At 39.8% G+C, this 27,869-nt stretch overlaps 1 protein-coding gene across 3 annotated transcripts; it reads right to left on the bottom strand.

Annotated features, from left to right (window-relative positions):
- Window positions 1–231: 231 nt before the first annotated feature.
- LOC148870796 (auxin transporter-like protein 2) lies at window positions 232–5,436 on the bottom strand. Of its 3 annotated transcripts, none has more exons than XM_088969621.1 (9): window positions 4,554–5,436; window positions 4,075–4,284; window positions 3,794–3,979; window positions 3,557–3,669; window positions 3,265–3,448; window positions 2,954–3,051; window positions 2,200–2,407; window positions 1,809–2,066; window positions 232–794 (listed from the first exon to the last, which is right to left on the bottom strand). In XM_088969621.1, the coding sequence occupies exons 2-9, from the start codon at window positions 4,240–4,242 to the stop codon at window positions 570–572; spliced, it is 1,440 nt and encodes a 479-aa protein (XP_088825747.1). In that variant the 5' UTR covers window positions 4,243–4,284; window positions 4,554–5,436; the 3' UTR covers window positions 232–569. The 3 variants fall into 3 exon arrangements, with proteins under 3 accessions (XP_088825747.1, XP_088825748.1, XP_088825749.1); XM_088969622.1 differs by having other exon boundaries at window positions 5,067–5,203; XM_088969623.1 differs by having other exon boundaries at window positions 4,509–5,000.
- Window positions 5,437–27,869: the final 22,433 nt, after the last annotated feature.

The raw sequence follows: 27,869 nt of genomic DNA, 5'->3' as shown, positions 1-27,869 counted from the left end.
ATGACATGTGAGTAAGTGGGGCACGTGATCACGAGTTGGACCGACGTGCAACCCATGTGAAGATTGGTCCATATCCAGTGAGTCCCTTCCCAATTGAAAGATTCTCAAGTGAGACTCACAAAGGGTCATTTAATAGGAGGTTCATTTCAACCACTATGACCATGCCACGTTGCATCTGACACCGGGAATCGAAATTATGAGTGTCAAAACTTCCATAATAACAAAGCCCAATTTTTATATTATGAGAAAGATATATGTATTATAGAGAAATAAAGGACCAAAATATATTTTGAGCTGTAGTACCTACCAATGCTTTGATAGCAAAGGAATCATTCATCACTACACTATCTATCTTACTAATTAAATAATAACCAAAAAGGGTGCGGAAGCGGAAACGGAAACGGAAACGGAAAGAAAACCAGCACCCCACATCTTGGAAGAAATTTTGCATCTCCCAAATGTATATATTACAAGGAAACATGGATTTTGGGCTGCTGTTGCAATTTTTAGTATCATCTCCGTTTTTAGCATGAGTGGTTGTTTCCTCGACACGGTTAGAGGCTTGGAGCTCAGTGATGCGAGGAGGAGGGAGCTGGAGCGACCGGTGGGGGCTTCGCGCACTGGTAGCACTTGGCAAATAGGCCGAAGTTGTCAACTTGTTTGACGAAGTTGCTCATGCTAGCCCACCCACCGAAACCGAAGCCCACGACGAGGACCCAAACAACGATGAAGATGTTCACTATGTACATACCCGTCCAGCTCGGGAAGAAGAACGGAGGCTTCTCTGCCGCATTCTGCACCAAACCCATTAAGACAAGAAATTTGTGTTAGCACAAGAAAACTCCCCAAACTGTCGTCGTATGAAAACGGATTACTCATTTTCAGTTGGGTTAAAGGAGATCCCAAATAGAAATGGAGCCCATCTCTTTCCGAGTTGAAGTTTGAAAAAATGACACATTAGACTCGTGATGTTGATACAACTCAACGAGTCCCCTCGCCAGCCAATCCCAGAGCCTAAACTCTAAAAGGATGAGATGGACAGTCCACACCTCCCACAATGCTCCAATATCCAAAAAGCTTTAAATGCGCCTACGAGCCTATGACCATAAACAAACATGCCTCCAATTCCAAAGCGTCAAAGGGAAGAAAACAAGGGGGGGGGGGTTACTTTCGGTATTTTCCGACTGAAAACAGTAGTACTGTAGAAGTCTAGCACCAGTGCCAGTCTGCAGTGCAGTACCACACAAATTATTATTTGAAAACCGCGATCCTCGCAATGCAAATCAATCTCAATTCTCAAGGATTCGCCTGCTCTTTCGAGTTTTGACGAACGTGTCACCTGACCGGGAGTGGCTGCGTTTGGAAGCACTGTAAATACACAAACCCGTATCTGATAATTGTATACATCAACGGCCGAGATCTGATCGGATTTTCCGGGGCATCATTTCTGGTACTAGAAAAATGGGAACTAAGGTAGTGGATCCCACCTGCCCAAGTGCGGCACATCAAATCAACTACCGACTCTGTGTCTGTGAGAGTCAAACTATCTTCCAGACTTCCAGTTCCATTCATCACTCATCAGTCATGACTCATGACGGCTCCGGGCTGGCCCACTCCAGCCAAAGCCAATCCTTCCTCCCGGTCCCGGAAGATGAATTGATGGAGAAAGAATCAAAGAGAGTGGACTCTCTCTCGGAGGGTCTCCAATTACCAAAATGCCCCCAAAAGAATTCAAACATAAGTGAGTGGTGTCAGGTGTGACTGTAGCCTGTGGGAGAGTCAAAAATAAATAATTTATTCATATATACCTGCCGGGCGGAGGCCTTTCTGTAGGTGAGCATATGAGCCATGGCAGGGATGATGTAGACGGTGAAGCTGACCAAGAGAGCACCGACGGCGGAGTTGATGGGACCGAAGAAGGGGAAGATGATGGCCAAGAACCAGATGGGGATGACCACCGGCAGCCTGGCCAGAGCCCTCAAGCATATACTCTTGGTGTCGTGCATCCCTATCACCTTCTCCCACACGAAATACAACGGCGTACATGCGAACCCAAACGTTATGAACTGTAGTAGAGTATTGTTTCCACATCAAATACGATGAATTAGCAACAAACGGCAGTCTTTTGTAAATTCGACCATGAAGTACTTTCAAAGTACAACCCAACCCAAAACATAAACAATGTCAATTGAAGCACACCTGGTGAATGAGCATCAAGATAACGGCAGCGTCACGCCAACCCGTTCGGGGAAGCAGAGACAATGCATTAGAGTGGTTCAGTAGCTGGTCGCCGAATGCCCAGTAGACGGCGGAAGCTGACGGAAGTGTTAGCGTGTATACATAAAGCGTCGCCAGTAGATAGATGTACTTGAATTTCTGTGGCTTCCACATCGCATGCATGATTTCCCTGCAATTTTATTTATTTCAGAATAAAAAAAAGAAGAAATTAATAATAATTTTTGTTGGTGCTTTTTACAAGGACTATACTTCTCTCTCTAGCGCTCTACACAGTACCACTTCCCACTACAAGTAGCAGGAGTGGTAATAGAATTCGTTTTACTCGGGAAAGAGTTGCGATTCTCCTATTTTTATATTTTATTTGACTACTAATCATATGATTATGGAGTTAATAAAATTTTTAATCCTACGAAATGCCCAAATTGACCCTTCGAATAAAACCAATTATCCCGAGACGGAAACACAGTGTCTCCCTCCTTTGTCAGATGACTTAGATGGCAGAAATTGGATATTTTGAGCCAAGCTGAGGAGGGTAGAATCGTCATGAAATGGAAAAGCAGATTTCCATAATAATGTATGTCCTTCTCAAAGCCCCCAATGGGGCAGCAAAAGCTGCAAATAGAAGCGATCTGAAAAGAAGAGAGAATGTAATTCTTCTCTCTCAATAAAGAATAATGATTTCTAGTCTCTCATCTCCCAAACCGCGTAGACTTACACAGTGACAGCGTGACCGCCGAAAGTGTAGAGGATATTGGTGGCTCCGGTGAAATACAGAACCAGCTTCTGCGGACCACTGTGTTTCACGCCTTCAACCTGTAAAACAAAAGCGAAGCTCTCACACTATCAAAGATGGCTACTACTACTAAAAACTGCAACTTCAGATATCAGAACTCTGCACAAATAAGAACAAAGGGAAACGCTTAAAAAATAAAAACAGGAAAAAGCATTTTTTAGCAAGGAAAGAAAAGACAAGGCAATGCGTACTGCAGATTAAAAAAGAATACTCTTTTCTGTTTGTATTTTTACCTGGCCATGAACGAAAGCGGCAATAGCCAGATACCAGGCGGTGTAAGTGGTCATCCCGAGCCCTAGAAAAGACCAAATCCGGTAGTTGTGGAAGGAAGGTATGAACACCGTCGTCGCACAGCAAGCTCCGAAGATGTACGTCCATGTCCTCTTATCCAGTCGGTCGTTAATGTAATATATGTTGCTGCTCTCATCATCGAACCCACCATAAATCAGCCAATCAATTCAGCGCTCTTGTTCTTTGTTGGGCTTTTGGAACCGTGCAAAAGAAACGAAAACAGAAAAAACTCACCTTGCGCAAGCTATTAACTGTATAACGGACCCAAAGAGGAGAAATGTACAGTTGAAGGCCAATCCCACAGCTTTCCAGTATGGACCCAGTAATCCGTCAAGCACTTCGAACCACTGAAATGACAAACGGTAGTCAAGTGGGTATACTTTAGTGGAATTAATTAAGAAGGCGAAGTATGAATTTTCTGCAACTCCTGATTTTTTTTTTCTCCTTTGATATGTTATTTTGGAAGGTCACCTGTATCACATGGTTCTTAAAGTTCACATTCTCCTTCTCCTTTCTACTTCGGTACTCAATGTATAGGACGCTGATCAGATAAGCAGTCCAGCTACCGACGAGGCCGTAGAATATCTGGAATAATATGCCTGAGAGCATTCCCAGCTGAGAGAACGAGTATGGCAGCGTTAACAGCACCTGAGCTACCTGTAATGAAAGGCAAGATTGAATTTCCTCGAACAAGATTGAGAAAAGGAGCTAATGGAATTCATTTTTATTATCTGGGTCTTTGTGGGTTTTACTTGATTCGAAGCGCAACTGAACCAGGCGTCATAAACGGAGCCGCCATGCCAGAGGAAGCTCTTCACGCTAAACATGGACTGATCTGTCTTCTCCTCCTCCTTTCCTTCATGCTCCGTTTCGTTAAAGTTCGAGACAATCGCTTCTTCGGCTTGCTTCTGTGGCAACATTTTTCCTTATTACCCAACGACGGAGATCAATTCCGTCTAGATCTGAATCATAGAAACGGACAGTAAAAGAGACAAAATATTAGATTAAACCCCAGAAAACGAAAGCGGATATATAAAAACGAGGAACCAACAAAAGAAATTCCGTTCCTCCTAAATTACAGCTTTCACAAAGAAACAACAAATAAGAAAGAGAAAAAGAGAATCATAAAAAAGGGAGAGCTTTAGAGAAAGATCTGAAAACGATTTCAACAATGTTTTAGACGAACCAGACGAGGAAGGAGAGACCCAATCCGGCAATCTCAGTGTGTTACCTTGTTCGTGAGGTCTCTTTCGGTTATGTAATTGGAGAAAGAAACGGAAGAGGCCCGTCTGCGCGGTAATCCGTCGCTTTTCTTTCTCCCTCCTATATATGGGCGAAGCAAACCTTTTAGTTCAAGTCGGGTTGAGACTTGAGACAGCTAGTTTCCAACAAGTGTCACAGAATGCACAGAGAAGTTACAATTGCAGAGAAGCTTTAATGCACGCTAATTATTACAAAACAAATTGCCAGCTCCAATCTCTCACCCCTGTCAAACACTACCAGTCTAGATTAACTCGGCCGGAAACCCCACTTAAATGCAACTTTATTTGCAGAGGACGGCAGTGCCGAAAACCAAGAAGGAAGGGTGAAGTGTCGAATCAGAAAGATAAAACAGACCGTTTCGTCAAGGTTTGCAGAAAGACAGAGAAGAGGAAAAAGACATTTTTTTTTTCTGCTCGACTGGCTATGTATATATTATACTCTTTTTAAATTTCTAGTCGACTACCTACAAGAAGCTACATACACAGTAGAGAGAAGAAGAAGAAGAAGAAGCCAAGTGTTGGTAACGAAGACGAAACCCAGTTTCCTTCCGATTCGATTCGGGGTTCGTTTTTTGGGAGAATCAAGATCTGGCGAAAAGGACGTTGTTCTGATCGGTATAAAGAGAAATGGAAAACCCAAAGCTGCTTTTATAGGCCAAGACCGCTCCAAACGGTTCCGACAAAATTTAATGAAGAATTTAAAATCTCTCCCTTTCTTCTGTTAGTCTATGTAATTTTTGTATATATATATTTGATTTGTAACAGTGGCAACCAGAGATCTTTAATTCATTCACTCTCTTTTCTTCTTCATGCCTCTTGTCTGTCTAACTATAAAGCATCCTTTTAAAAAGCAACGTTCAGATCCAAATTTCACTCAAATTTTAATTTTCCAATTAATTGCCGTGGATTTAAATAAAAATAAAAAACCATTACTATATATTTGTATTATATTTTCCTCGTAAAATGAATTTTAATTGAACCGAGACTCCATCAACCTCTTAACTGTCGCCATGTCTAGAACCCAGACACGAGAGGGAGAGGTGATGGGTCGTACATCATGGGCCGCCTAACCCTCCCACACCCCAGCCGGAAAAGAGGAGAGGCCCATTTATGATTTACACTTTTTTTTTTAATCTAATAACTCCCTTTTCTTTACTTTAATTTACACGTTAATCCGGCGCAGCTTGCTTAAGCGTTGTCGGCTTAAGCCGAGCTAAGCAGGTCCCGCCACTCAACCTGTTGCACGCTTTTAAAGTTAACGCCGGCAGGCTCCGAGACTATTTGGCTTTTGCCAATTGCCAGGCGGCCATCCCACTTATTTCTTGCTCCAAATCCAAAGAATATTCCTTTTTCTTTTCTGACCGTTGGATGCGGGCGAGTCACGTACTGTATCTATTGAAGGGGGAAATTAATCAAATGCACGAGTCAAAACAGCGATTATTGTAACTGTTGATCGTAAAGTTTTAATGGGATTGGGAGGGGGGACGGAGAATGTGGTGGGATATAATTGCTGGGAAATAGGGGTAGTTAAAGTGGGGAAGGAAAGGGAAAACGTTGAGAGATGTAAGAATTATGCCAAACAAAACCCCACGTTTCCCCGTTGAAACGGGAGGATTTGTCTGCTGGGTGAGGGTCGCGCACTCGGCTCGGTCCCTCCTCACGTCTCTTCCGGTCTTCCCAATCAAACGCACTTTCACTCCTTCTTCACCTTGTTTTCTTTTCCCAATTACTCTCTCTCTCTCTCTCTCACTATATATATACATATTGGCCTTGTGGATATCATATAGACGATATGAAAAGAAAGATGAAGCTGAGAATTGGTTTAGGAATTAGGACTTTAGTTTAGTGGAGAAGTAATGATTAACGATAGGAAATTGACCCTTAACCTTTTCAATAAATTCAGGTAGAAAAATTTCGGAATATGTTGCATCGTTGCTCTACAACATTGGCCCATTGGACCCCTCTATTCTTCCCAGTTCCCTCCTTTCTTCCACCTCAGCTCATGCACTTACTCCACACACACATAAATGACTCGCAGCATGCTCTAGTCCACACTCTCTAGTCTCTAGCATGCACAGAATCAGAACCGTCCAGGTTATATCAGATAGATACTGGGAGGGAGTGGGACCCAAAAGATGGGAAATATCTATTGGAATGGGTGGATGTGGCACCGGGTTGGGCACTGAATAGTCAATACATCTCTTTTCATTCACACATCAGTAGATCACAGTGCCTCCGCTCCCCTTCATTCCCCTAAATGGAAGAAAGCTATTTATATGTATAATTTAGCTTGTTCTCATGTTCACAGTTCACAGAGTTCCACACCATACTTTTGTCAATGACCAAACCAACCAACCATCTTACAGTGATCATTGAATCAGGTATCTCTTTTTTGCTTTTGTTTTCTTTAAATCTGGGTGACAGCCGAGCTACCAACTATGAAATATTTGATGGGTCATATATATATATATATAGGTCCCTATGGTCTATGCTCAAAAGGGTTGCTTTGCCTTGGCCTATAGACCACCTGCACATGCTCAACTCAATCATCCGGACTCCACCATTCTTGTGACTTATAACCTACAAGATTGATTGCCAAACCCTACAATCAACAGATTTTGATTATTGGGATTTTATGACCATATTCCAACTTGGCCGACTCGAAAACCCATGGAGTTTAGGGACTCTATTAGCCCAGATTAATTGACTCCAGACTCTATCTAGGCCATTACCCAGTTGACTCCTTAACTCTATGCTCAATTTAAAATTGAACCTGGAGAAGTACAACCAGAGGTCTACACTCTCTATATGCATGAATTTTGAAGTTTGCATTTGCCCATAAATGTATAGGCATCAGTAGGAATTAGGATGTAGCCGGGTACAAATGACGAGTGTGGATTACTTTGTCCGACCCCGACCGGATCGGATGGTTTCGCCTTTAGTGGATGACTCGGTGACCCAGTGAAGGCCCTCGGATCCCCCCATTAATCGATGGTTTTTACTTTTCAGTCCAAATGAGATGATGGGTAAAAAGTAAAAGTACTGACCCCGTGAGCAAATTGGGAACTCCTCCCATTTCAACCTCTACCATTACCATGCATAAATACAGTAACAGTTATCAAAAGCTTTACCATATTAAAACCAGACTTCTTTAACTAGTTTCCATCTATTTCAACTGAATTTATCAAAGGAATTAAGGGAGACAATGGAAAAGATGAAGCTAAATTGTTGAATAGTTAATCTAAAGCACAGAAAAGCAATGGAGTTAGATGAGTTCTTCACTAAATCGTTGGACCTGTTAGGATCAGATCGAGTAATGCCAACTCATAAATCAAGTTTATTGATACGTGAAATCAATGTCAAAGGAGACTGATAGTGTCGGTAGTTGGACTCAAGAATTTCAATTCATCAATTGTTTAACCCACCTACTTGTTTGAACGGAGATGAAAAGTAGCCCTCACACCAAAAATCCTCCATAAAAAATTACCAAAAATCCAAAACATATGAAATAAACGTTCAATTCTGGTACTAATTGATTAAATAATTCGATTCAGTTTTACTGAATTTTTAAGATAGAAGTATTCGAATTCCATCGAAATAGTAAGAAATTAAATGGTAAAATAGGATTCATGTAGATGACAGATAAGGCGTGGATGACGATGAAGTACTCATGCGCTTGACATTGAGTGAGTCACAGATACTCTTGGGGAATAATTCCAACTAAATGTATTGAATTGAATGTGATATATGGGATTAGAAAAAGACGAAAGAGGTAGGTCAAAATGCGAGCCAACCAGGAACTTGGTATTTGGTACATGTATATGTGAAGTTTGTTTAACCTTATTCATCTGGTTCTGCTTCATATCGATCGATTCTATTTGTGATAAAGACGTACACTTGGTTGATTATAAACTATTTTTAAGAAAAAGGTGGCTTTGTAGTAAGTTCAAAAATGCCAATTCTGTTGAAGGTAGCGAATCATATACTTGTGTTAACATCATTTAATGGTGAGTTGAGTTGGTAAGATAATTGGAAGGTGGACAATAACATCTACAACCAGTATACTGACTTGATGACAATTCAAAGACAATTAATCCACGATAATGGTTAGGTTTTGAAAGAGAAAGCATATGGAAATCCTAGCTATTTGAAATAATTCTAACTTTATATTTACTTTTTCTCATGCTTACTTGATTTATCGCTCATTGAATCGGCTATGGAATTGTGTGCAATCTAAATTTTGTTCCCTTCATTTATTTGGGTGGGAGGGGTGCATGGGTCCGATACTCTCATATTTGCTGAAGTGGCTGAGTGGAATGACTTATTGCTTTGTCTTTTTTTAATTTTTTATTGTTTCTTTGAAGAAGCCACTAAAATAAGCTTCAATGGAGGGACTCAAAATTACTCACTTGGGTCTTGGGCTCTCTGAAATTTCACCAAACATAAGCATTGCTTATATGCCTTTTGGGTGGGCCTTGTTTCATATAAAAACAATAAAGAAAAGAAAAGCCTGCAATGTAAACACTAAAGACCCTCCCAAATGAGCACTTAATAGCTGAAGGACAAAGCTCATACACATGCATACATACAATCAAATTAATTATGCAATTATTTTTTTAGTGTTGCATTTTTTATTTTTGTTCTATTCCACATTTTATATTTTTTTTAACAAAAAAAAATTGGTAAATTTGGATGATTTATTGTCAAACCAATATTTCTGACAGCATTTTCCTCTTAAAAAATTAATGGTGGACTTTCAATAGATGCTATAGGACCCATGAACTGACTTTCACAGGGGACCAATTTTCACAACTCTTCAGGTCTTGGTTGTTTTATCAAGGGGCTTCATATCAAAATTTTAGAAAACACCAACTAATATCATGCATAATTAATTCTTCTCTTAGGAACATCTGAAACATATTAGAGATAAAAAGTAGAATCAGACTGTCAGAGTTGTTACTTAAAAGGGTGTTGTAGTCACAAAATAATACCGATTATTGTTATTGTAAGTAGCAAATATGTTCATTACCCTAATGCGTTTAGAATGTTAAAATGTTTCTGCTTTTGAGCTTTGGGCCGTCCAAACAAAAAAATAAAAAGTAACAAAAAGTGTTTTAATTTAAGCAATTTTTAAAACCATTTTCTAAAGTCAAATACTTTTTAAGCCCATAAACACAAGGCCTAAAATTCTGGCTTTGTAAATGAAAATCCTTAAACTTATCCAAATGCAACTTTAACTCATATGCCGTTGAATTTCAAGATTTTAATAACATAATTATCCAAAGAATAGAAATTGGAAGAATTAAAATAATAGCAATGGTCAAGGTGCAGTGTTCTTACTTCAGCTAGACATTGAAACAAATATCTACACTACAAAACTTTATAATAATCACAGGTATCTGGAGAAAGAACAAAGAGATATTTATATCGTACCTAAGGGACATTTTATAATTGCTAAATTGGCTGAAGTAAGTACTTACCATTTTGTCTTTGTATACTCATGTTATGTTATAAGATATTTAGGGTGTGTTTGGTTGATGGTGTAAGTAAAATCATGGGGTGAAAAAAGGATTTGTGATATCATTCATTGTTCAGCTGATAACAACAATAACAACAACAATAATAATAGTAATAATAATAATAATAATATTATTATTATTATTAATATTGATTAGCAAGTACCTGAATTAAAGGAGAAGAAGTTATCAAAGACTACTTTAGCACTTTGTTTGTTCATAGAAATATTCTCTCTTTCCTCCATTCCATCTACCAAAACGATCTACCTATCAAATACAATTTAAGTGCTTTGAGGTCCCATTAGATTGGGATTTGAATTGCAATTGAAGCAAACCAAATTTTTACAAGGCTAGAACTAATGCACCAGCAGCATTGTTTGATAGGTTAAGGATTCATTCGTTCTACACAACAAAATGATCAATAAATTACAAACACTAAACCATGATGATGAAAAGTGTCTAGATACATCAAGAACTTTCTTGAAAACTGATGTAATCGTTTTCGGCCACGTACCAATGTTTTGGGATGTAAAATTTTTTAGCAAAGTTCCTCATTATTCGACCCAGTGGTGGCGTGCCTTAGTGACGAGCTACTTGGTGGCGAACTCCCTGGGGGAGAACTACTTGGTGGCAAACTGCCTGGTGGCGAACTGCCTTGGTGGCGAACTGCCTGGTGACGAACTGCCTCGGTGGCAAACTGCCTTGGTGGCGAACTGCTTGGGGGCGAACTCCCTGGTGACGAATTGCCTGGGGGCGAACTACCTTGGTGGTGAACTGCCTGGGGGCGAACTGCCTGGTGGCGAACTCCCTGGTGACGAACTGCCTGGGGGCAAACTGCCTCGGTGGCAAACTGCCTTGGTGGCGAACTGCCTGGGAGCAAACTGCTTGGCGAACTCCCTACTAGGCGGTCGATGCCTTAGAGAATGTTGGAGCTCCCTGGTGCGGCGCAATCCGACTGCCCTCAGCATGAGATGGTCTTCTTTCCTTTGTAGGCTGCAGGAGATGAGGGACCTACGAGAACTTCATCTTTTTCTCCTCTTTGTAGGTGGCGGGAGCTGAGAGACCTGCGTGAACTCCATCTTTTCCTCCTCTTTGTAGGTGGCAGGAGTTGAGGGACCTCCAAGAACTCCATTTCTTCCTCCTCCTTGTAGGTGGGGGGGAGTTGAGGGACTTCCGAGAATTGCATCTTTTCCTCCTCTTCGTAGGCGGCGGGAGCTGAAGGACCTGCAAGAACTGAATCAGAGGTCCCGGGGGTACTTTCCCGGTGGGGGCTCTCCGATGCTTAAGTTAGCACTCTTATCGTAGAGAGCTTTGAAGATAATATGAGAGAGCTAGAGAGCAAGGTTACTTCCCCTTCTTTTCCATCCCCTTCCCCTTTGGGGGGTGAGGTATTTATATACCGGAGTCCTCGCGGGTTAGGTGGGTGAAAAGCCTCCAAACGGTAAGACTCGTCGCATCCTGTCAGAACCGGGGTACGGTGGTGAACTCCTCGAGGTCGTCAGGCTAGCGCTTGTGTCAGGCGGCCAGGTCGGCGCCTAGGCCGGGTTGTCAGAGGGTTGCCTGCGTCAGTCGGCGGGTCAGTGTTAGGCCAAGTCGTCAGGTCGGCGCTTGTGTCAGTCGGTGGGACAGTGTCTAGATCAGGTCGTGAAGCTGGCGCCTGTGTCAATCGGCGGGTCAGTGTCTAGATCAGGTCGTCAAGCTGGCGCCTTGGTCGGATCATGTGCTAAGCTGGTCCAGGTCGGCCAGGTCGCGCAGGCCGCGCGCCCGCGCGCAGTTCGCGCAGGCCACGTGCAGGTCGTGCCAAGCCGGCCAGACAGGTGCCCGGGTGGGTCACCAACTTCGTAAGTTTGTTGGCTGGGTGTTTTCCTAATTGTCACGGGGTGCCACGTGTCACAATTTTACTGGAGGGCCAAATCTGCCCTCATCAAAAACCTTAAAAGGGAATAAAGGCAAGATGTTGTTCTCCCAATCTCCTAAAGCTCTTAGGTTTATTATTAGATGATTGTTGTAATTAAGTCAAAAAAAAAAAGAAAAAGAAGAGAAAAAAGTATTGTACAAGCCTTTCTTTTTTTTCTTCTTCTTCTTCTTTTTCCGTTTACAAGTGTGAGAAGTAACCCTAAGATATGATTCCTATCCAACTCCCCACTTAGCTACTAATTATGCTTATCCGTCCAATGCCCATATTAAATTCACTGAGTTATATAAATTATAAAATAAATAAAAATACTACTGAACAAGTGTTAAGTGGGGTGGGCCCGGAAGAAGTCGGGGCCCATTTTGTGAATCCTTATCATCATGCAAACGGCCCCCTTAATTCTTCGGTTCAAGCGTGAAAGCGTGCGATTCCTGGGACTTTAGTTCATACATCCACGAATTGTGTTGATGATTGTAACTTGTAAGTGGTAATGTTCCGACTTTCTGAATGCTTGCAATTTGCAAAGCAAAGTGAGTTTTGACTCAGGACTAAAGGTCTACTACGTTAATCATAAAGCGAGTAGAGAATATTTAAGCCTTGGCCCACTTTATTTTGATTCCCATGATTTCTATGCTATTATGGAAAGATCAGATGCTTCAAGGATTATGCAGCGAAGAGTACCGTATATTTCTCTAATCACGTGATTCGAGCATGACGTCCAGGCCTACGTTACGTTGTTAATCCTTGTAGAAACAGTGAAAATCTAGAGAAATATAGAGAAATAGAAAAAAGTCGTCGCCGCCGCCACCACTTCGTGTGTTTCACAGCCACCGACGGCGGCGGCGTCACCGTAGGAGTCACCACCCCGAAAATCTCCCCCTCGGAAATTCACACCGACAAAACTCAGGCTTCGGTTTTCACCAATTCCAAGCAACGGTATTAAAATGAGTTAATTGGACGCCTTTCAAGTGTAAAAAATGTATCTTAACCCCGTTTGACTTTCCTCCGAGCCTCGTGATATCCAAACCTCGACTCGGGATCCGATCCACCCGACCCGTTGAATCTACGAATTGAGTTCAGTTCATCGTAATTCTCGACCTCCGTCTACCAAGCTGACTTAATAACAAGTAACCGATTTAACCGCACCGTACTTTTCGGATAGGGACCCGCTATTCAACAGTCAAACCCATCCCATTCCCACGTGTGTGGTTCCTTTTATCCATAACTCGATTGACTGACTATCAGAAGTCCGAACCGGTTACAAGGAGCCGGTTTGGCTAACTGGTATGGACGGGTTGACAAGAGAGGACGAACACCGGACACGTGTAAATAGTATGTATAATGGGGTGTTGGAGGGTGGTGGTGACATGGCAGTGACATTGTATGATGGTGGTGGGGGTATCGGAAGAGAGAAGCTGTTGGACTTGGGTGCTCGTATTCAAACAAGAAAGTTCAAACAATGCAAATTGCCTACCAACTCATGATAACATTCCTCCGAACTTCGGATCTGATCATGGGCTTTGGTGGGCCAACCCTTAATTAGATTGTGGGCTTGTGGCAAGGCAACTGATGCCAACTTGAACGGCTCAAAACGTGGTGGCTTTTGAGAGGGAGGAAAAGCTCATCAACCCAAGCAAGCTGCAAGCAGTAATCAGTAAGTGGAATTGGGGTGCTCCAATTTTGTTGCGTAAATATCATGGAGCAATTGCCCATTAGAGACGCAACTGATCCATCAAACGTAAATAATGGAGCTGTGCCTGGGATTCATGTATGGATTTAGTTAAGTTGGTGGGGGCCCACCTCACACATGGAAATGTGGAATCCCTCTTCTGTTGTCACTATAGTATTTATTTTGAGGGTTTTGGTAAAAGGATTGTGGCGTAAATCCAAACCGTCCATCAATCTGAAAAGTTTTTAAGTAGATTCGCCATGCATTTAGTATCTCAGTGAGTCAATGTCTGTGGAATACCCTACCAAACCAACTCGTTCAGATTTCAGAACATGTTTGAAGCTTCAGCAATACAATACAATACAATACAATACAAGTTGGGCCTACGTCATCTTGTCCCTTTGTAGCCACAACCAATTATCACCCATTATTCGTCCCTGAGCTTGGCATCATTATTGGCCCACAGGGAATCCAATCTCCTTAATCACCAACTAACAAAAACCCATCTTAAGCCCATAGAAAACACCTACTGTTCACTCTTAATTATTATACTAATTTCTATACAAACACAACACGCATAAAATAACAATACTGTTTTGTGATTTAATGATTTGACAAGTCGTAGAAAGCTGGCTTGAAGTAGTACAACACATCTAACCCAGTGGTTTGAAATTTGGTCGTAGCAAGAATGAGATGGAATTGACATCTTGCGAGCGCGAGCTAGAGCACAATTATGCACTATGCTAGCTTGTATATATGTGGCAATCTAAGCGCGGCACATATTCTTTTCAATTATTGTTATTCTCGACAGATTCACGATTCACCCACACAGAAAAAGAGAGAAAATGGAACCAATTCAGCAGAGAGTTTAATGTTATTCATCCCTAATTCCACTCCACAAAATAAAAGAAAGAGCAAAAACCGATATAACAAAGAGAACCTTGACCGGATGAGTTCAAGCATCTGCTGAGGTTTTTGAGTTTCAGCCTATTATGTTTTTGGCAAGGTTCAAAGTAGTGATGCATTTTTTGTATCGGTACTTTCAATCATATGCGTTTTTAAGTTTTTTTTTTTAATTTTAATTTTAGACATATTTTTATATATATTATTTAATTAAAGAAATTAATTCCCGGGGTTGAAGGGAACATGGCAACTGAGACCGAAAATAGATAAATTTACAATTCATCAAAGTACAATATTTCTGTTTACCAAATTAATCAAGCCACATCATCAGCTGCCTAGTTACGAGTTTATGATTCATCAAGGAAACGATTCATCTGAATTCTAACAGAGATCGGTTTTTATTAGGGCAAATTTTACTTTGCAATTTTGTATTTGAAATATCTTTCCATGAAATAAATAAAGCACACAAGTGTGGAGATATTCTCAATGCAAGACACTAAAAGGATTGAAGCCGAACTCGTTCTAACAACGGACATGTGAATTCTGAACTGTACAGTTACTATTATTAGACCACCACAAAAGAAAGGGATGTCAATTGACCGGTAAAAGGCATAAACAACTACAACAATTGTTCGAAAGGGTAACGTGCATGGAAAAGTTGACTACTCTTGGTACCGTTTGCGGTTTGGCAAAGCTACTGACCGAAGTGTACACTTGCACAGAGACACAGACAGAGAAGAGATATCTATCTATCTATAGAGAGAGAGAGAGAGCAACAGCAGCAGTAGGCCAGTAGCAGAAGCTAACAGAACTACTGCAAAAGATAAAAATAATGAATAAATGTAATGAGAGTTGGATTAGGGACGATGTCAGATGCCTGGCTTTATGGATACAAGTGCATGTGGGCGATATTTTGAAGCTGCATGCACGAGCTCTTCTAATATAGGGCATGGGCCGAGAGCCTCGATCAGTGAGGAGGGAGTGAGAGAGAGTAAGGTGGTAAACACTAAACATATGCGTGGCCATGGTGGTCTAGAGCGGTGGCTGCCTCTCCTCTTTACTGTTGCCGGCCGTCTCAGTGGTTCATTTCCTGATGCACGCCGTTAATGGGGCTGCCATGTACCGTCTGGCCTTTAATTAGTTAGTATTTTCAGTCAGCAGGGATTTCTGACTGTGTTTCCTTCCTTCTAATCCCATGTGGCATCGTGGGTCTCTCTACCATCTACTCTCTGTCCATCCCTAACATGATTTGTAATATTGCAATGCTCTGACCCCACGCTCACCATTCTTCTGCTGCTCTCTAGCTAATTATCTTATTGCTGCAACTGGGCTTATATTGGCTCAGTCTCAGCTCATCAATCCCATGATTTAGACCCAGTCAATCCATTTTTAATTAATTTGATTTACTTATAATTTACTGACTCCCCCAGTGATCTAGCTAGGATACTTGACCGATGGATTTCTGTGCTTCACTATTCAGAACATGGTTAGTTTGTCCACTTCGTATTTGTTTATAAATTTGTCAATTATGTGGTGCCCTGTTTACTATTTTTATATAACAAATGGAATAGGAGAGAACGTGGCCTGCATAGTGGCTTAACTCTTGGCTTTTTACTGAAAATGTGCCCCCCCCCTGGCCCCCTGATGGTTACTAGTTTGTTAAGCATATCACCAACAAATTAACTCACCGAGTTCATTCCTAACTTACCCACTAAACCCAATTTTAAAAGCTTAATTCTCGTGATAAATGGAGATCTAGTGCAAGAGTGTGACACTACTGGGCATTGGGCAATTAGGAATTCTTTTCTTTCTTTTTTAACATTAGGAGCTCTGAATCCTGTGATGTGATGATGGAGAAAATTAAGAAGGTTAACTTTAACCACGACTACTTCTAATGCATTAATTAATTATGCAAAGTATAGTCTTTAAATGACGAGCTAGGTTCTAATTCTAATGGGGGTTCTAGGGTTTCTATTCTAGGCTTCCTGTTTGCTATTACTCCGATGCATTAATTATTTATTAACCAATAATTTAATTATAATACGACTTACATGGTTAGGGTAATATAGATTTTTTAAAGGGAAAGGAGGCACAATTATACAATAAGGCCATGATCGACAGATTCCCACACCCCGCAGTTGTTGTATTGCATTGTTTGAGTTGGCATTAATATTTAGGAGCACGATCGTAGGTACAAAACACCGTGACTTGGTATCTGCTAGCTGCACCAATGTGATTTGTGAGCCTCAACCCCTCAACCTTTTTTTTTTTTTTAATTTCCAACTTGGAACTCTCTGATTGCTAGGCTTAGCAGTTAGAACAATTTGAGAGGATGATTCGGAGAATCACAAATTCACAATTAAATCCTGTCTTTCGTATGTGTACACTTAGGGGGGAAATGTCAAATTCATGTCGGGTGAAGATGGATAGAAAAACAAAAACTGGGTTGAATTGGCCGACACCCTTTTGAAACAAATGAAACCCCAATAACGTTGGGTGGGGGGGCAATGTCCAATTGGCATGCAAACTAAATTCAAAATGGGCTAGGGGAAACTAGGGTGCTTAGCCAATTAGCTAAACTAAACATGGAATTAAAGCAGATGGCGAGTTACATGGTCGGGTCGAGACAAGGACCGCTCCGTGACCTCACCTTACTGGTTTAACCATAACCAAAACACTGCCCAGATCAACTGAGGTTCCAAATTAAAGAAGAACAAAATTGTGGGTCTCCTGTTTTGAAGCCAAATCAGAAGGATGATTACCCAATTAAAATGATCCTTAATTTCCCCTTGATTAAGAAGTGGTTTGGTCTTAATATAAATCAGGACTATGATTTGAGACGACAGTGGTTCCAGTGCTGATGAACCAAATGTCATCAAGTTGTTCGATCCATTCAATTGTCCCACTTACCCATTAAAGTGGGAATCACATACATCAGTTGACAATCAAAAGTTCAAAACCAGAGAGGATAATATCAAATTTGGGAAGAAGATCAAGGACGATTTTAGTTAATTGTAAGTGGTCTTCACTCCTCATCAGAAGATGAAATTAATCCTCAGATTATATAAACCATAGCCTATGGGCTATGATAATCCATCCTCTTCAAATTCTTTCATGATGAGCACTGCTGCCAGACAAGGCCATTGAAAACAGCTCCTTTCACCATACATGTCCAGCACATTCACTCTCTAATTGCAGTATCTACAGGTTCTGTCTGTTGCCTGTCTGCTTAGAGGTGATTTTGTTGCAGATTGTTGTCCATGAATGAAAGAAGCAGTGGAGAAACTATATAGTTTTTCAGGATTGAATGGGATTGCTCATGTACCAGTTGCCACATATCTTTTCAATAGTGGGAAACTTCCTACCATGTTTTATCATGGAAATGAGGACTTGAGCTTGGAATTTGGAACCATGTGGCCATGAGTAGATCCTCTTTTATTTTTGGCTTCCAAGTTGGTGGGGTTCAGGATCGTAACAGTCTATCACCACATGAGTTCATCTTAGAACAAAATAGATAAATTAATTTCATCAATTTAAATAAATATAAATATAAATATATTAATTTCATCAATTTTTCTTGTCAATGGTTGTAGCTTTTGTCAAATCAATTAAGGCCGTTGATGGCTGAAGGAGAAGAGCGTTTTGGGGAAGCCACTAGTGAAAAGACACATGATATTGATATAGAAGGAGACCCGCCTTGATATTTGAAGATAAAGGCCTGTTTGGACTTGATCGATGCTTCACTTAACAACTTGATGCTTGACTATCTCGTCATTCTAGATCTCTCCTATTCTCAGCCCTCAGCCTAGTGTTTGGTCTTCGCTTAGGTGTGAAGGGATAGATAACCAACATTTATTTACCTAACTTCGGCAGTGTATAGTCCCCTTCTCCAGCTGCGGAAGTGAAAATACAAAATTATCACCTAGGTTGTTCAAAATTACCACATTATCGTAATAATTTGTTACTTTATATGAGGTAGGTACACCTTTGCTTTTAATTTATAATAATAATAATAATAATAATAATAATAATAATAATGTTTGGAAAGAGGTTTTTTGGACTCATGGGCCACAGAACGGGGTATAGCCCATCCCCCAAATGGAAAATTAATTTAAAGGTTAAAAAGAGTTCAAATACTCTGAGAGCATCATGTTATCCCCTCTGATGTGTAGAGCCCGGATTTCGTGAAAGCAAAAAGCGGTACAAATACTCTGAGAGAAGGGCATCTGGTTGTATATCAAGAATATCTCTTTATAGATGAATGTTAAGTTAAATTCAAAAGAAAATGTTTCTGATATATGATTGGATCCCGTGCTCTCAAACTGTTTGCATGGTTTTTGCGTTCAGAAAATCCTGTTTTTAACGTGTATATGCAATAATACCAAAGAAATTTCTACCCTGTATCTGTTAATTCAAAAAATTATATTTCAACCCTAAAATTAAAAAAAAAACTTGCCACCTGTGCAAAACAGGTCATCTTTTTTCATAAACAAATTTCATATTAAAAATTTAAAATTCTGATAAAAATAAATATTATATGTAATAGATCTTCATCCACGTGGCAGAAATATGTGGGTTTATATACGGAATTCTCGACTTGATTTTATTAGAAAGCCTTTTTCCATGCATGATGACGATGATGGCAAAATGCTTTGGAAGTACTGGCAGTAGAACTAACTCTATCTTGGTTGCTGTTGCTCAAGGCATTTAAATTACATTCACTCTTCCAGATTTTCAGTACCACCGGCCAGGCGGCCATGTGGCATCTGTGGCTCAACTCCTGTTTGGTATTCAAAGGATGATTGTCATCCATTGCTTCTGAGTCTGAGATGGTACTTCCCATTTCCCATCACAATATTACCAATCGCAATTAGTTATTAGTGTGATGGATGCTCACTTCCGTTGTGTGGATGGAAGCTCCGTGGGGTGGTTCCAGTTAATCACTTTGTTTGGGTCTGTCTTCTCACTCTTCACTCCAGTCTTGTGGTGTCAGACCTCACACAGACAGTGTTTGTCAACTAAACAATGCCACCATTGGGCTGTTGTGTTACCTGGGTTTGGGTTGCTTCAGAGATGTTAACCGCGTGATAGTACGTACGCAGAAAAAGTTAGGGTTAGGGGGCATATATCATCATCCTTGACGGATCCACCTGCCATTTATGCGCCACAAGGCCCACGAACCAGAGGTTACTTTTTCAATCATGGCTTGGCTCGCGGTCGGACTGTGTGGGGACCATGGGCCAATGACCCAATGGCCCAAGTTTGATTTTTTTTTTGGTGGGCTTCTCACAGACAGACAGACATTCGAGAGGGCCGTCGTGCTTGTCACGTGCTCTTCTTACCAGACAAAAGACAGCTGCCCAACAAACCCCTCCCTCTGGGCCTCTCCCTCTCCCACTCAAACTCTTTTACATTACATGGGTAATTGGGCATGGGCTTCATCCTCTGCCCACGCCACGTTGTATTCATCTGAAAACGGACTCCTAACGACTCCTCTTATCTCCATTTGATTTCGATAATCTGGTGATCTGATCACTGCCTTGGTCACAATGGTGTGATTGATGGGCTATTGTTTCACCACAACATTTATTTGACTCGGTTTGAGGGTTTCCTTTATTAGAGATAGGGGTGTCAATGGACCGGTTTTGGATTGGACCCCATCCAAATCAAAATCAATTGGATAGATTGGATCAGTCAAAACTTAATGACCCTTGGATTGGATTGGACCTGGTCCATCTGTAATAAAATTATACTGGATTAGGTTGGATTGCATTGATAGAAGTTTAGAATACAGGTATCAATGGGTCAAGTTTGGATTGGATCAATTTAAATTAAAAACCAATTTGAATAAATTGGACAGTCCAGACATTAAATTGGAAAAATTCAAAATGGTCCGAATTATTTATCGGATTGGATTGGACCTGATCCATCTGTAATGGACTTATATTAAACTGGATCGAATTAGACCAAATTCGGTCCAGTTAGAGACAGTGGTCCATTAAGATTTAAGAATTAAGAGGTGACTATATATATTAGAGTATTAAAGTGCTACACGGGCCGGGTCAACACCAACTTAGTCTAGAATACAGTAGAATTTTTGGGTTGGGATTATGGGGTGAGCGGAGGCAAGACTGAGGATTTGCAGCATGGAGGCCCATTGCTCAAAAGCCCAATCAACCGTAGTTCTTCTGTTTCTCGTTTATTTTCTATCAACCAAACCAAACACAGCTTTAATGTTCAGCCAACATTAGATATCTTACTATTTTGTTATTTAAAGTAAATTGATATCTTATGAAAACAAAATGAACTAGAAAAACGATTTATAAAAAGTAAAAAATAATAAATTATTTTTAAATTCTGTAAAAACCAGAAATCGTAAAGTGAGTGAAGAGGTGCGAGGGAGTTTCCAGCCCTTGGACTTAACTGCTGGGTTTTTAGGTGCTTAAGCTGCATTTAGCATTGTTTATTCTAAGGACTTATCTTCTTTTTGCAGTTAAAATGTCCCTGTCAAAACTAGTTTTTAATTACAAAAAGGAGATAAGTCCTTAAAAATAAGTAATGCCAAATGCAACCTTAGCCCTATTGTCTATGCCTTACTACTTCACGATCAAGCTAGAGCACAATGACATTTATCATCTCTTTTAGAGTAAGGTTAAACATACTGAAATGTATTGATGCATATCAAATTAAAAATATCGAAATGCATTGGTAAGTATAGATTTGTATGTATTTTCAGGGTCACCAATATGCTTAAATACGATGATTTAGGATAAATGGGAACCCCATTAACCAAGAACCCCATGTTCTTTTTTTAGCTTTATGTGGGGATCAGGAAAAGTTTATTTTCCTGGGTATCAATTACACGGGAAAGTGATGCCCGTCTCCTAAGTGGCTAAATAATTTTTCCACACAGAAAAAGCTATCAACACTTGAATAGGACAAAAATGCCCCTTTTAATAATAGTTTTTTATGGCTAAAATGATCATTTCCTTATTTACTTGAGAAATAAAAGAACATGGATAAATGCAATTAACTGGGTGTAAGTTCTTCTTACTCAGTTAATTACATTTACCCAGATAAATAACTTACCGAAAAATCAACAGGGCCTAATAGAAAATAACCTTCCCAGAGATCACCTGATTCAAATATTGGAATGTAAAACTTTTCTTTCTCTATGCGTTTCGCGTCTTTGAATAGTGCATTATGCATTTCTTACATACCATGAGTATTGATACTTTAAAGCTTGTCTTCACGCTATTCTAGATACTGTTTAATAAATTTATTGTGTTAATTTAATCATAGAAAAGAAACAGAACCTCAAAAGTTCTATCGAATAATTGAATGTAAGAAGTTTGAAGAAAATTTCTATATTTCAATATGATATTATAAATAAAGCTATGACAACCTGTGGAGGTGGCATTAGGGAATATTCTACTCTTAAGTTCTGAAATTTGTATATTTATCAAAAATAGAATGAAACCTAAAAACAAAGTGACCTAGAATATATACACTATTTATTTTCATTGCATTTGCACTTGCCTGCATTATACTAGTACAAATGAAAATTATGTTGCAAACCAAAGGAGCATGATGTACAAATTTCATTTAACGTGGTGATTCATGTTTCAATTAATTTGAAGCTTTGTACTTCTTTAATTGAAGATTTACATCATTTAATATATTTACTACTCCATTAATCCATAATAGAACAAAAGTTCCATCTCACGTAAGCTCTTAAGTCATCAGAAGAAGATGAGGTTTTTTAGACCCTGTTTGAGTCCTATATGGAAAAGCTCAAAAACAAGTTTCTTGACTTGGATTTCATTGAGCTCGAAAAGATGTTCCTTCAGTTCGTAGAAAAGATAAAAAAGAAAGGCAAAGGAATCTCTAAAGATATCGAGACTAAAAGTGCTCGGTCTCTTAGTCCCCACTAAGGGTCTCGATTAAGAAGGAATCTAACTATTGATAGATATCTGTCCACTTTAAAAAGGTTTGCCCTTATCTTCAATAGTATGATTGCCACCTCAAAAGTTGAAGATAAAGAAGCATCTCCAGCTCATCACCTTGTCTAAAAAGACAAAAGCAGAAAGACAAGCACTTGGCTAGAACCCAGAGACTGCAACTTCCTCGGAGAAATCACTTGGCTAGAACTCAAGTTAGATAGACTAGACATCTACTAGTGCCACCAAGGCTAAGACCCTTGAACCAAAGTCAAAGTTGTGTTAGGTCATGAAGAGTTGTTGAAAGGCCGTTGAAATTGACTGACTATTGAAGGTGAAGTGGCAAGATAAGATGAGGAGATTGTTTAGCTCAGCATCTAACTCAGAAGATAGTTCTGAAGAATGTAACACCCGTTCTTCCCTAATCAAGTCCTTGTCCATAAAAAGTATGGAAGAGATAAACTGTAGCAATATAGAAAAATCCCTTCACAATTGAACCATACGCAAGATAACACCTTCGGAGATTTATAAAAAGAGAGTTTTTAGTCTAAAAACATACTTCAATATTAGAACCGTAGAAAGAACTACAGCACTAGCACTAGGCAATGAATCAGAAAACTTCAACATTATAGACCAAAAAACAATAAAGGCCTATAAGGGAAAAGTTGAATGTCGTTTCATCCATTTTGGCCTATTATAGGTAGCCATCAAACCCTGACCCGCTTAGGACTTCAAACAACTGCTTTAGCATTTCTAAGAGATTTTAGACATAATAAATTCAGCGATTCCTTAATAAGAGTGATTGAGGGTAGCCTTAGTCAATGGCCCATATATTTCAATGCCTTCCCCAATTTCACAATGTCTCTAACAGATCCTGCAATACAAGAAGCCTTAACCTTGAGGGGGCAGCTAATAAGTATATTGGGAAGTCAGGTCACGACTAGTCATATTAGTGCAGTCAAATATCATTATGCATAGTAACCTTGTTCTTTCCTTCAGCCAGCCCTGTTATTTATTTTTGGCAAGGCCAAAACAAATTATGATGGAAAGGGAATCCCAATTGAACGTTGACCACCTATATGTACTTTTGAAAAACCTAGATAAAGACTACAAACCAAACAATTTAATGGGGGTGGTCTCATTAGGAAGATTAAAAGGATTAAATCTAGTATATTCCAAAGCTGCTGCTTCTGTAGATGTTTTACAATAGAGACAGTTGTTGCTACATACCCCGTAGGAAACCCCAACTAGTAAGAATCAAAAGCCTAGAAACAAGCTTCTGTCATGAATTAATGAGCAACAAGTGGCGATCCCTGCTCCTACCATTTTGAGAGTCATCCACCTCATGCTAAGAATTCAGGTGGTTCCTTTTTCTTGGGTGCATAACTATAAGTCAATCATCCCATATAGCTATCATAACGAATAGAGCAGTGAATGAAGAACCTAAGTTATCTACAATTATTTTAGTAAGTGCTTGTTTCTCGGGTCCTCTGATTATAAGTTCAATATGAAGCTCGACTATATGTTTGGATGATGCTAGGGCAAGTAGATAGGTTAGCCTAAATTTTATATGAGGTGCTTGGACCAACTTAATAAATTCTTACAAACGACGTACCAATCCAAAGGGGTTCAGGTTGCAAGAAGTTTCTATTTGTACTAGTTTAATGTTCCTTTAAGCCCGTTTTGCCTCATTTGAGGTTGTTTCTTTTCTCATTCTTAGTATGGCCGTTATGTTCTTATCTCTTCTTAATTCTGTTTCAGTATTGAATTAAAAAAAAAAAAAAGAAAAAAGAAAAAATATCTGCTGTGTGATGACAAATGCTCTTCCCTAATGACCATTAAATAACATCAACAGTTTATTTTCCTACAAACAAATATAGTGATATGACAAGCTTCTTTTCTTCTTGAAATGGCCGGATGTGCAACAATTTGCAACATGTTTGAAATTAAACCTGCTTAATTCTGAAATTTTCTATTGGTGATATAATATATTTGAGTTCCAACTAAGACTTCAAGAGCTGGCATGAGCATACACTGATTTCAAAGGTTCATGGAGTGGTACTTGATATATTTTTTTTTGTTCTTGAAATAGGCCAAAAGCATAGAAAGAAACAGAGAATATGGTCACTTCAAATTTATTTGTCACTCTAGATTTGTTTGGTTCTGCACTATAAACCTATTGCAACTGGAAACGCAAGTTATTCGTGGTCTGAATTTCATTCCATTTTAGATGTTTGGTCACTTTAGAATCTTTGTATGTGCCACAGTGTTGTGCGATGTTGGGCCTCCAACACAAATCTCATTTTGCAATTGGTTCTCAATAAGGGAAATCATTATTAGAGAAAAAGATACCAAGGGTGGATATTCTATAGATGATCAACACCCTCTTATTTTAATGGCAGCATAACTAGTGTACTTAGATGTGTATATCACATTTAACAGAAGTGAAGCATAATTTCCACAGAGGTAAGGTCTCACGGACCTTAGGACGATTGTCATGGTCTAAGAGAATTTTACCTTCCAATATCTTGTATGTTGACATGTAAGTTTTTGTGTAAAAGAAGAGATAAATCATAGTATTACATTTCTTCCTTCTATTATTGTTAAAAATCATAGTATTGCATTTCTAGTTATGTCTATTTTATTTGTGTATTAGAAAGAATGTTACTTAAAATGGTTATATGTGTTGAGTAAATTACTACATTAGGATATTTTATTTCCTAGGACTTGTTTTTTTTTCCTCTAATTTGTTTTCCTTTACTTTTTTTCTGATCCCAGTAATGAAAATGGTTAGAAAGGGGGGTTTCATTGATTTTATCAAAGCCACACAAAACTCATACGTATTTGGCTGATTTTATATGTCTTAGACCATGGTAGTTCAGACCGAAGCTTCAAATATAATTTTGTTTCATTACAGGAAGCATTACTTAATTCCAATATTTTACTATGACCCCTTTTTAGTCGATTATGGTATTTCAATAAAGGACTGTTTTCCAAAACATGGCATTTTCTAACCAAATAGTTATTCTCAAAAACATACTTTCAATACCTCTTCCTAAAACATATTATCATTTAGTTTCGAAATCATGTTTTCATCACTGTTTCTCAAGAACATTTATGGTGCACATTCTGACAACTCCTTGTTGTTAGGTGTCTCGAATGCTGAGCTGGACAATTCCTTGCTGAAAGGTGACTCGGATGCTGTGCTGAATAACGACGAGTTGTATACTTTACTGGGGCGACCTACAGGGAGACAATATTAGAGTTCCCAGGTTGCTTTACCCAAGGTGGGCACTCCGATGCTTAAGTTAATGAATTATAGATTTTTGAGAGAGCTAAAAGTGAGAGAGCTAGAGAGCTGCAAGAGCTAAATTGCGCATACCCCCTGAGGTTGGAAACGAGACCTTTATATACGCGTAAGAAACTTGGAGCTTCTTGTAACACGTCTGAGATTCCCAAGAAATTGCATCCGCCATGTTTGGAGGAGAGGGATAAAGTCCGTTCAATAAACTCCAATGTGGATGATACGGAAAAACGGGTATATGGTCCTAGAGAAGTCAAAAACAGTAATTTACTTAAGAGGTCGGCAAGCACGTCTCGCATGTCACCACCTGGACCTCTATCAAGTCGGCAAGTCCTCGAGGAGGTCGCTCTTCTCGCTACCTTGGACAGGTAGCGACGAGGTACTACATGTCGGCGAGGTACGTCTCATAGGACACTGAGGTCCCTTGGACAAGTAACGATGAGGTACTTCATCGCAATACCTTGGCAACCCTAGGCACATTTCAGTTCCTTGGCAACCCTAAGAAGGCCTTGGCAACCCTAGGAGTGACATCACATACCCTGGAAACCCTAGGAAGGCCTTGACAACCCTGGAGCAATCTCACATATCCTAGAAACCCTAGGAAAGCCCTGGCAACCCCATATGAGATTTTATATTCCCTAGCAACCCTAGGAAGGCCCTAAAACTCCAGGCGCGGCCCCATATTCACTAGCAACCTTATGCATAATTTCATATTCTATGGCAACCCTAGGAAGGCCCTAGAAACCCCAAGCGCACATCTTAATTCCCTGAAAACCCTAGGCGCACATCTCAGTTCTCTGGCAACCGCAGGAAGGCCTTGACAACCCCAAGCACGCATCTTAATTCCCTGAAAACCCTAGGAAGGCCCAAGCAACCCCAGGCGTACATCTTAATTCCCTAGAAACCTCAAGAAGACCCTAATAACCATGGGTGCAGATCTCCGTTCCCAAGCAACCCCAAGCATGCATCATCATTCATTGGCAGCCTCGGTCATTGCACATTACTTATGAAGCTCTAGGCACTAGAAATCTACCTTATCATAAACAAATACAAATATAGAAGACCACAAAACTTACTATAATCAAACAGTTACACAAGAACTCAACATTAGTGAGTTATGATACCATCCATCTCACACCAAAACTACTAGAGAAAATGCTCTTTTAATTGATCGTTAATCTTTCATCACATTGACCAAACTATATATCCCATGCTCAGTACGAATAAAATTACATACATGTATCATGATCTACAATATTATCGTTACAAGAATATTAGTATGCGGTGTAAACTTAAAATGACAAGTCATAGAAAATATGTTTCTTGATAGAAGGCCTTCCATCAAGAATCAGGGGCGATAAACTAGAGGAAACACTGAGCTATACCCCAAGAAACACCCCTACAATTTCATCATCACTTACACCTTCAACACTTTGTATGTGACTCGAATGACCTACAAAAAAACTACAAGTCAATACAACAACACCAACAAAGAAAGGTCCAATCTTAATATGTAGGCCCAACCATACCTTTTAATAGAACCTAAAATCACTAGGCTTCCTTTTGCAACACTCATGAAGCCACAATCAACTCCCCCGTTATCAATCATTTAATCAAATATACGACACTGGACAAGTTAAGAAAAATGCAAAGGATGCTTATTGACAAGAATATTCTTACCAATAAGCAAGGGGGCTAATTGTAAGTACATATAGTTTACCATCACCAGGATTATGACAAGGATGCCAAAGGAAAACCATATGGAGGAATCTTGATTAGGATACCCTCGCAATGGTACAAAAACACTCTATCGAATGATGGAAAACTCATACATCTGCGATGAGCACAAAGGGCCATCGAAGACTTGTGATGAGCATAAAACACATCTTGGAACCTGCGATGAGCAATGAGCGTCACCCAAGGTTTGTGATGGACATAAAATAATATCGCTAGTCTAAGACAAACTTAATACACAACTAACATCTTGTGATGGGCACGAAACGACAATCCATGTTGTAAAGAATGGTGGACAAACTTT

Source organism: Nelumbo lutea, chromosome 2 (assembly GCF_056320005.1).
Source record: "Nelumbo lutea isolate HS-2025 chromosome 2, American lotus-T2T, whole genome shotgun sequence".
Taxonomy (NCBI): domain Eukaryota; kingdom Viridiplantae; phylum Streptophyta; class Magnoliopsida; order Proteales; family Nelumbonaceae; genus Nelumbo; species Nelumbo lutea.
Note: the sequence above shows the minus strand (reverse complement) of the source record. Positions and strands in the feature narration are given on the sequence as shown.